Raw genomic sequence first — 11,379 nt, 5'->3', positions numbered from 1 at the left:
AATCTGAGATAACAAGGTGTAGAGCTGGATGAACACAGCAGGCCAAGTAGCATCAGAGGAGCAGGAAAGCTGACGTTTCCGGTCTGGACTCTTCTTCAGACCCTTCTTCTGAAGAAGGGTCCAAACCCGAAACGTCAGCTTTCCTGCTCCTCTGATGCTGCTTGGCCTGCTGTGTTCCTCCAGCTCCACACCTTGTTATCTCAGATTTTCCAGCATCGGCAGTTTCTACTATCTGTGAAATTATGGTGTTAGATTAAAGGCCAGAAGCCAGAGAGAAAGGCTATTCTTGATGATAATGGCCTGTCACATTAAAGCAAATAGCCCTTCAAGATTAACTTTTCTACATTTATTCATATACAAGGATGTGGGCGTTGCTGGCTGGGCCCAGCATTTATTGCCTATCTCTAGTTGCCCCTTGAGAAGGTGATGGTGAGCTGCCTTCTTGAACCGCTGCAGACCACATTCTGTAGATTGACCCATAATGCCATTAGGGAGGGAATTGCAGCATTGTGACCCATCTACAGTGAATAAATGGTGATATATTTCCAACCAGGTTGGACAGTCGCTTGAAGGGGAGCTTGCAGGTGGTCAAGTTCCTATGTATCTGCTGCCCTTGTCCTTCTAGACGATAGGTGTCACAGGTTTGGAAGGTGCTGTTGGAGATCCTGGGTAAGTTGCTGCAATGCATCTTGTAGATGGTACACACTGCTGCGACTGAGCGTCGGTGGTGGAGGGAGTGGATGTTTGTGGATGTGGTGCCAATCAAGTGGGCTGCTTTGTCCTGGATGGTGTCAAGTTTGTTGACTGTTGTAAGAAGTGCATCCATGCAGGCAGGTGGGGAGTATTCCATCACACTCCTGATTTGTGCCTTGTAGATGGCGGACAGGCTTTGGAGAGTCAGGAAGTGAGTTATTTGTCGTAGAACTCCCAGCATCTGACGTGCTGGAATTCTGGAAGCGATGAGTCCAAGTTTTATATTGGAAAAAAAATTCCCTGTATTTACATAGCACCTTCTCCAACCCTAGAATGACCCAAAGTCTTTTACAGCCAATGAAGTACATTGAAATGTAGAAACAAAAGCAGAAGTTGCTGGCAAAGCTCAGCAGGTCTGGCAGCATCTGTGAAGATATAGAAGATATTTGTTGTGATATAGAATGGCAATATAGGGACTGTCAGCCTGGGTCTTGCCATGAGGATTACTTACATGTGAGCGTTTCAGGTGCATTCAAATGTGACCATGTGAAAGATCATTGAGCAAATTGGTGGCAATACAATTCAGGCTTGGTTTCAGGAAAAACATGGAGCACCCAATTATTTGGTGCCCAACACCCATTTATCAGAAAACACACTCTTCCTCGGCACCGCACGAGAACCAAGAACCAGCCCTCTCTGCTGGTACACGTATGTATGGTGACACTGATGCTTGGGCACACCCGAGGAACACCCACACACAGCATTCTGTAACAGCACCCTGTCTCATTCATTCATCTCTGAATCAACTCAATGTTTTATCCAGAGACACTTGTCGTGACTTAACAAAACGTCAACTATTCCACATAACCCTGCCCCAAATCTGCTCACCGGATCACACTTGAAATAAGATCTGACATAGATCTCATCACTGCTCGCTATCCTTGCTCACCACAAGAAATAGGAATAGGAGTAGGCCATTCGGCCCCTTGAGAGTTTTCTGCCATTCAATAGGATCGCGGCTGATCTGACATTCCTCACACCCACATTCCTGCCCTTTCCCTGTAACCCTTCATTCCCCGACTGATCAAGAATCTATCTCAGCCTTAAATATATACAAGGACTCTGCCGCCACAGCTCTCTGTGGCAAGGAATTCCAAACATTCACAACACTTAGAGAAGAAATCCCTCCTCATTTCAGTCTTAAATTGGTGCCCCTTTATTCTGAGGCTGCATCCTTTAGTCCTGGACTCTCCCAAGAGAGGGAAGCATCCTCTCAGCATTTACCCTGTCAAACCCCTAAAGAATCCTGCATCCTCACTCACCGTTCCATTCAATCCCCGAAACCCCCTTCCTGGCCACCCTATTCCCGATCCCATCCCTGCCAAGCCCCCACTGGAGCGACAAACAGGTGACAGGGCAGTGTGAAGGAGGGAGGGAGAAGTGACAGTGGGAGGTATTGAGGCAGCTGGGGAGATAATGAGCAGTGTAGCCAAGTCTTGGGAGTGGGACAGTGAGCAAATCACAAACCAGGGATTTGGACTGAATTAATTTCACACGTAGGAAAATAAACCCTGTGTGTGGTCCTATTCTTTGATGTAAGCAAATAGAAGCAACAGTAGTATCACAGAAACTGTGACTGCGTTGGGCAGTGACTGCATCTCCCACAGTTTCTGTGGTAGCAAACACAGCCTTTTCCAACATTATTCCAGGAGCAAACACCCTAACACATTAGAAAAGACAAGGTCACCGGTTTTTGTCCAGTCAGTCATTTACCTCATGAATATTTCATATTTAACTCTGCTCTCTAAGAGGTATGGATAAAAGTGTTTGTGTCCAAATCATCATCATTGTAGCAATTTTTCTCAAGGGCCCAGACAATCTCATCCTCAAGTGCAAATCACCACCATTCTACCTACAGTGGCAAAAATAGATCATGTACTTTATTTCGGTTTTTTACCAATTCAACACAAAATACTGCAGAGTTTGTGGCTTTATGACTGCTCCAGACACTTAACCCGCCTCTGGAGAGATTGAATGCTTTTGAGTTTCTGGCTCTTGTGAGCTGGAGTGTTGTAACAAACATTGGAGAAGAGGTGCCACTAGAGTGAGGAAACTTTCCCGGCAAGAATAAAGACAATAAGGAGTTGAAAATCTGCTCAGTGAAACTTGCATGTTCCTCACTGCTTCCTTCATTTGTTTCTGGCATACACACTCAGTGACAGTGAGACAATTGATCCCAGCACTCAATTCCAGGAGGGACTAATGAACTTTTATCTGCATCATGCCTCTTGGAAAGTTGTCTGGACATCAGTAGAAGGTGGGATCACAGTCTGTCAAGCCACCTGCTGATATTCACAACTGAGCCTTAGCAATATAAGGCCTAGCTCAACACAAGAGCCAATATCTTCAGAACAGATGAAGATATGGAGAATTAGAATGATGTAAGCAGCAAGTTATATCAACGTCAGAATTAGGAGCAGGAGAAAGGCACATGGCCTCTTGAGCCTACTCCACCAATCAATAATGTAAGAATCATGGAATCCCTACAATGCAGAAGGAGGCCATTGAGGCCATCAAGTCCACATCAAACCTCCAAAGGATGCCCTATCCCATCCCCATAACCCTACATTTTCCATCGCTAATCCACCTAGCCTGCACATTCCCTGGACTCTACACCATGGTCAGTCCACCTAACCCGAACATCTTTGAACACTATGGGGTAATTTAGCATGGCTGGTCCATTGAACCTACACATCTTTGGGCTGTGGGGAGCATCCAGTGGGAACCCACACAGACATTGGGAGAATGTGCAGACTCTACATACATAGTCACCGGAGGCTGGAATCGAACCAGGGTCCACATTGCTGTGAAGCAGCAGTGCCGACCACTGAGCCACACCACTGTGGTGGATTTGATTAGTCCACAGTTCCACCTATCCCTGATTACCTTCCATCACCCCTCCCCCACCCCTTCCTCATTTATCAATGGTCCCTGAGATGAGACCCTGTAGTGAGGAGGAAAGATTGACTAAGTTGGGACTGTTCTCTTTGTAGAAGAGAAGAGATCTGATAGAGGTTGTCAAGATGATGAGGGGGTTAGACAGATTGGACAAGGAGAAACTATTCCCAGTTAAATGGATGGAGAACTAAAGGGCACAGATTTAAAGTATTTAGCGAAAGTAGACATGACATGAGAAAAAAGAACATTTTCACACAGAGAGTAGTCAAGATGTGGAATACACTGCCTGGAAATGTGGGGGAGGCATGTTCAGTTGAGGCATACAGGAGGGGCATTGGATGGTTATTTAAATAGGAACAATGTGCAGGGTTATGGGGAAAAGGAGACTGGCACTGAGTTAAAATGCTCAGAAAGCAAGTACAAATACAACTTCTATCTCTATCTACCTCTGCCTTAGGAATATGCAAAGATTCTGCTTCTACCAACCTTTCAGGAAGAGAATTCCAGATTCACCACTTATCCTTTGTGAGAGAAAAAAACTTCCCTTTCCACTCTGTCATAAATGGATGACCCAACATTTTTAAACAATGATCCCCTAGTTCTAAATTTCCTACCAAAAGGAAACATCATCATCATCACCTGCATCCTGTCAAGATATTTCAGGACCTTATATGTTTCAATCAAGTCACCTCTCAATCTATTAAACTCCAGCAGATACAATCCTACCCTGTACAACCTCTCCCCGTAAAATAACCCATCCATTCCAGGATTCGCTCGAGTAAAATGCAAAGCCACCATAGTCTTACCAGGATATAGTGCTTCTCTCCCATTAGAGAAAGATGACTGGGGGTGGTTTAACCTGAGGGTCACCACATCTCAGGCGAGGGGAGAGGTTGAGAATGACAGTCCTTCATGGTAACCTCAGCCAGTGCAGGAACTGAACCCACATTGTTGGTGTCACTCTGCATCACAAACTTGCTGTTGAATGGTGTGTCAGGTTGGTCTCCACAGTCCCTGGAGACTGCAGGTCTGTCCTAGATGGTTGGCAGCCTCAGCGAGGGAGTTTTCATGAAGTGGGGGCCTGGACTCTGGGGTTGCAATGATGCCAAAACTGTCAATGATAATATATTTCCAACTTGGGAATTGTATGGAAAAGTACACTGAAAACAAAAAAGCTCACGCCATCATCTTTGGCTTCCCTGTCTGTTTTTTTTATCATAATGTCTGGAATTTGATAAGAACAGGAGGAGGCCTTTCTGCCATTCAGTTAGGTCAGGGTTCATTTGTATCCCAACTCCATTTAGCCAGAAATGGAAAAAGAGCAGAGGATTGACCAAAAGACCATATGATGTAGGAGCAGAAATGGGCCATGCAGCCCATTGAGTCTGCTCTGCCATTCAATGGGTTCACAGCTGATCTGGTAATCCTCAAGCCCTCTTTCCTGCCTTTTCCCCATAATGTTACTGATTAAAAATCTGTCAAGACTTTGCCGAGAGAAATGTTCAACCCAGTGGCAGCTTGACATAGATCACAATGAGAGGAATACAATCAGTCTTTGCATCCTCTTTGAATGTGCGCAAGGTCTTTCTGTGCTTTGATTAGCATAAAAACTGCAGACATCTGCTCATATACTTTGCCTTGTAACATGTACAAACTTCACTTACCCAAGCCTCCAAAAGATTGGACTGAATATACTGTAATATATCGTTTATAAAGTCCATTTCATTTTAGTTGGTTAAGATAATTGCCATCTTAATAAGACAAACGATGCAACCATGCCAATGTGGAATTTCAAATTATCAATTCAGTTACTTGCTGGTTATCTTCCATTTCTGAATTTGCCATTTCTTTACAATGTGTCATCCAATGATCTGAACAACAACAGATGGAGACGGTGGCATGGTGGTAATACTAGAGGCCTACAGGTAACATTCTAGGGGCATGGGTTTGAAGCCCACCTTGATAGCTGATGAAATTTAAATTCAATGGAAAGTTAGTTTCAATGATGGTGACCGTCACACTATTATCAATCATTGTAAAAGTCCATCTGCTTCACTAATGTCCTGATGTGGAGGTGCCGGTGTTGGACTGGGGTGGGCAAAGTCAGAAGTCACACAGCACAACATTACAGGTTTATCTGAAATCACAAGCTTTCGAAGCGCTGCTCCTTCATCAGGTGAAGCTCATAACCTGGTGTTGTGCAACTTCTGACTTTGTTCACTAATGTCCCTTCGGGAAGGGAATCTGCTGTCCTGACCTGGTCTGGCTTATATGTGACTCCAGACCCACAGCAGTGTGGTTGACTCTTAACTGCCCTTTGAAATGGCTCAAACAGCCACCTAGTTTGTAAGGGACAGGCAACAAATGCCGGCCTTTCCAGTGTCTCTCACATCCCATGAAAGAATAAAGGAAGAAAATACATATTTTAACACCCACAATATAATATAGACGTAGTAAAAGCAAAATTAAACTTTCTCAGCATGCAAATCACATCCACACTTTCCTTTATCTATTCCATAGTGAAACTGTGCAGATGAGACAAAATGTCACTCTCTTAGCTCCCACATCTTCCTTTGTAATGACGTGAGCGAGCCCTGCAGTAAATTTGGGGCGAACCGTATCTGATGTAAATTACATTTGATAACATTCAAATGAAATTAGAGAACAGTAATGGACTTTTGAATTATCAGGTGCTTTCAAGGGCTATGTTTTTCCTTTCTGAATTTGTTCACCAAGGCTAGAATGATTGGTTTTGTTCCTCACTGATTAGCTGACCACATTATGAATTGTTGCCTAGGCAACAGCTGCTGAAGGGTGGAGAAACATTAGCTTACCCTTGGGTTCTTTTCCAGATAAAGCTTGTATCGAGCACTGCGTCTTCGCCTGGCCTTTGGAATACCGTTATGAGTGAAGTGATAGAGTCCATCTCCAAATGGGAGCTGTAGCAAAACAGAAAGTGTTTAATCGACATCTTGCTCGCAATGCTGTGGTTATCCTGTGCATTTTATATGGTATCTTCAATTCAGAGTAAATGTCCACACTCTTTTGACTTTCTCAAGGGGTATCTTAATCTAATCCTTCGAGTGGGAAACAGGTACATGGTGGAAGGGTTTCGCATTTTCCACCCCACCCAATTTAATTACCCATTTAAGGCAATGAGTATAGAATCAGTACAGTGCGGAAGGAGGCCATTTGACCCATTAAGTCTGTACCGACCCTCCGAAGAGCAGCCCACCCAGATCTCCAGCATATCCCATAACCCCATGTTTCCTAAGGCTAACTCACCTCGTCTACACATCCCTGAACATTATGGGACACGTTCCCCATGTCCAATCCATCTAACCTGCACATCTTTGGACTGTGGGAGGAAACCCACGCAGACACAGGGAGAATGTGCAAACTCCACACAGAGAGTCGCCCAAGAGTTCAATCGAAACCAGGTCCCTAGTGCTGTGAGGCAGCAGTGCTAACCACTGAGCCACTGTGTCATCCACAATGGAGTATGGAGGGCAAATCCAGCATTTCACCTGGCCCCACAGTGCTCCCAATTCAGTGATTCCATTTATAATTCCTCCTCCAAACTCTTTGCTCTGCAATCGATAGGTTTCATGCACTAGCTCTTTGCTCTTTCATCTTGGGAAAATGCCAGACTGTTAACAGAGTCATTTTGTGTTTTACCTATAACCTGTTGGTGAAGAATTTTCAAATAACTCACTACACTATAGAATAGCGTGGCCCTTCAGTAGCTACATGCTTGACAAAGTTGTACTTTTTGGGTGAGATAGCAAGAACTGCAGATGCTGGAGTCAGAGATAACACAGCGTAGAGCTGGAGGAACACAGCAGGCCAGGCAGCATCAGAGGAACAGGAAAGCTGATGTTTTGGGTCGGGACCCTTCTTCAGAAAAACCAAACAAGAGTCCTGACTGAAACATCAGCTTTCCTGTTCCTCTGATGTTGCCTAGCCTGTTGTGTTCTTCCAGCTCCACACTTTGTACTTTTTATGTATTCATTTTTGTGCTTTGAAGAGAGATTGAGTAAACTGCATCTACATTCTCTGGGGTTTAGAAGAAAGAGGGACTGAAATTCTTAATGGATTTGACAGGATACAACTTGTACCCCATCCATTTCTTCAACATTCACTGACTCCTCTCTCTGGTGCATGATAGCAGCAGCATGTATTATCTACAAGATGCACAGCAGCAACTCGCTAATGGTCCTTAGGCTGCACCTTCTAAACGTAGAACATAGAACAGTACAGCACAGTACAGGCCCTTCGGCCCATGATGTTGTGTCGAACTTTTACCCTGATCCGAAGGTCTATCTAACCTCCACCGCTACCTTACACTATCATCCATATGCCTATCTAATAGCCGCTTAAATGCCCCTAATGAGGCTGACTCCACTATCCTCTCCGGCAATGCATTCCATGCCCCGACTACTCTCTGAGTAAAGAACCTACCTCTGATGTCTCCCCTTTATCTACCTCCACTCACTTTAAAACTATGCCCCCTCGTAATAGCTACCTCCACCCTAGGAAAAAGTCTTTGGCTGTCCACTCTATCTATACCTTTGTTCATTTTGTACACCTCTATCAAGTCATCTAAACCCATCATCTCTGCCATCTAGAAGGTCAAGAACAGCAGATACGTGGGAACACCACAACCTGCAAATTCCCTTCCAAACCACTCATCATCCTGTCTTGGAAATATATTGCCATTCCTTCAGTATCGTTGGGTCAAAATCCTGGAATTTATTTTGTTTGCTCGTGGAACGTGGATATTGCTGGCGGGGCCAGAATCGATTGCCCATCCCTAGATGTCCTTGAGAAGGTTGTGGTGAGCTGTCTTCTTGAACCGCTGCAGTCCATGTTATATATTTCCAAGTCAGCACGGTGAGTGGCTTGGAGGGGAGCTTGCAAGTGGTGGTGTTCCCATACATTGCTGCCATTGTCTTTCTAGGTGGAAGTGCTTATAGGTTTGGAAGGATCTTTGGTGAAGTCCCTCCCTAACCAGTCTGTGAGTGTACACACACCCCAGGGCCTGCAGCAATATAAGCTGATGGCTCTCCACCAGCTTTTTAAGGTCAACTAGGGATGGGCAATAAATACTAGCCCAGCCAACAATCTCCACGTTCTGTCAACAAATGAAAGAAAAGTCCTTATTATTTTAATGAGCATAAATGAAGAATATACATGTTTGTAAAAGGTATGTAGAATGAAACCATTTAGAATAGCATTGAATACTGGAAGAGATGTTGTGCAACGAGGCAGCATACAAATTGCCTAAAAAAATGTTGTTTTTGACTTGTCTTTAATCCTTATTACTTTAAATCCATGCCTCCTGGTTATTAATCTCCCTGTTCAGGACAATAGATATTTCCTACTCATACTCTGTAGGCCCCTCACACTTGCAGGAAGTTGCTTGGCACTTCTTGTCTGAATAACAGAATGACTGAATTGTTCCAGTGCAGTAGAAGGCCATTCGGCCCTTTGTGCCTGCACCTGGTCTGGTATCCCCTAGTACCAATGTCTAGCCCTCTCTCCATATTGCTGCACACCATTTCTATCCAAATAATTATCCAATGCCCCTCTTCAATGCCTCAATTGAACCTGCCTCCACCACATTTCCAAGTAGTGCATTTCTAGACTCTAAATATTCACTGAGGAAAAAGCCTTCCTCTCACCTCACCCTCTTGTTTGGTTTGCACATTGCTTTAAATCTGTGTCCTCTTATTCTTGCCCTTTTAAGAATGGGAACAACTTCTCCCTATCTACTCCATCCAGCCCACTCATAGATATCCCTCCTAAAACCACAATCCTCATCCCTACCTGATCCATTGATTTATTTTGGTCCATTTCATTGCTCTCTCTCTCTCTCTAAGTGAATCCTACACGGTTACTCTCTCTCCACACCCTTTCATATTCTTCATTAGATCATTGTTCACTTGTCTGTTTCAGTGCAGCTCCAACAACACTCAAGAAGCAAGACACCATCCAGAGTAAAGCGCCTTTAGATTAGCACCATATCCACAAACATCCGCTCCCTCCAACACTAACGCTCAGTAGCAGCATTGTGTACTATCTGCAAGATGCACTGCAGAAATTCACCAACGATCCTCAGACAGCACCTTTCAAACCCATGTCCACTTCCATCTAGAACGACAAGGGTAGCAGATACATGGGAGCACCATCCCCTGCAAGTTCCCCTTCCAGCTAGTCACTATCCTGACTTGGTTGCTGTTCCTTCACTGTCACTGGGTCAAAATCCTGGAACTCCCTCCCTATCAGCACTTGTGGGTCTCCCTACACAAAAAGTATGACAGCAGTTCAAGAAGGATTTGGGTTAGGGTTAGGGTTAGGATTCACCAGCTCCTGAAGGCCAATTCAATTGAATTGAATTAGCATTTTTGTCACATGTACTCAAATGGCTTTCATTGGCATGGGAATTGAGCTTAAGAGCCGTGAGGTTATGCTGCAGCTCTATAAAACCCTGGTTAGACCACACTTGGAATATTGTGTTCAGTTCTGGTCACCTCATTATAGGAAAGATGTGGAAGCTTTAGAGAGGGTGCAGAAGAGATTTACCAGGATGCTGCCTGGACTGGAGGGCAGGTCTTATGAGGAAAGGTTGAGGGAGTTAGGGCTTTTCTCATTGCAGCGAAGAAGGATGAGTGGTGATTTGATAGAGGTTTACAAGATGATGAGAGGCATAGATAGAGTGGATAGTCAGAGACTTTTTCCCAGGGCGGAAATGACTATTGTGAGGGGGCATAATTTTAAGGTGATTGGAGGAAGGTATAGGGGAGATGTCAGAGGTAGGTTCTTCACACAGAGAGTGGTGGGCGTGTGGAATGCGCTGCCGGCAGTGATAGTGAAGTCAGATACTTTAGAGACTTTTAAACGACTCTTGGATGGGCACATGGAGGATAGTAAAATGTAGGGTATGCAGGGTAGATTGATCGTAGTAGGATAATAGGTTGACACAACATCGTGGGCCGAAGGTCCTGTACTGTGCTGTACTGTTCTATGTTCTATGTTCGAATGAGCGCAATGAAAAGTTTACAGGTCGCCACTTGCAGTGCCATCTTAGGTACAAAGGGACCTAGGGACAGATACTTCAGTTTCAAGTTCTTAGGAAAAGAAAGTTGTAAAAATAACAAAATAAAAAGTCCAGCATTGCAAATTGTAGGGATAAATTCGAAAATGGAGAAATAAGATGTTCAGAACATGGGTCTTTCCAACCCTGCCCATGCTGGCACCGGGCCTCCAGTCCACACCAGGCCTTGACTCCGAACCGCGCCAGACCTCAAGGCCAGGAGCCCACTCTGGAATCACCTCGGAAGTCCATGCTAAGGCCATGCTGGGACAAAAGACTGATATGCCAGGCGACCAGGAGATCACCAAACCAGGACAGTAGATCAACACGCCAGGCTGGGAGATCACCACATGGCAGAGAGATCATCACACCGGGCCGGGAGATCCCCACACTGGGCTGAGAGACCCCCACACCGGGCTGAGACACCCTCACACCGGGCTGAGAGACCCCCACACCGGGCTGAGAGACCCTCACACCGGGCTGAGAGAAACCCCCACACCGGGCAGAGAGAGACCCCCACACTGGGCAGAGAGAGACCCCCACACTGGGCCGAGAGATCCCCACACTGGGCCAAGAGAGACCCTCACACCGGGCTGAGAGACCCCCAAACCGGGCCAAGAGAGACCCCCCCC

The 11,379-nt window shown here is 45.2% G+C and overlaps 1 protein-coding gene across 1 annotated transcript in view; it reads right to left on the bottom strand.

Moving 5' to 3' along the window:
• Positions 1-11,379, bottom strand: part of pcsk2 (proprotein convertase subtilisin/kexin type 2) — an 84,176-nt gene that overhangs the window by 53,457 nt on the left and 19,340 nt on the right. Inside the window, exon 2 of the mRNA XM_020516710.2 lies at positions 6,486-6,590. Coding sequence (XP_020372299.1) covers positions 6,486-6,590 — 105 coding nt within the window. The remainder of the gene's footprint in view (positions 1-6,485; positions 6,591-11,379) is intronic.

Source organism: Rhincodon typus, chromosome 9, assembly GCF_021869965.1.
Source record: "Rhincodon typus isolate 14 chromosome 9, sRhiTyp1.1, whole genome shotgun sequence".
Taxonomy (NCBI): Eukaryota; Metazoa; Chordata; class Chondrichthyes; order Orectolobiformes; family Rhincodontidae; genus Rhincodon; species Rhincodon typus.
The sequence above is the reverse complement of the archived record's forward strand: the minus strand, read 5'-3'. Positions and strand labels throughout refer to the sequence as shown.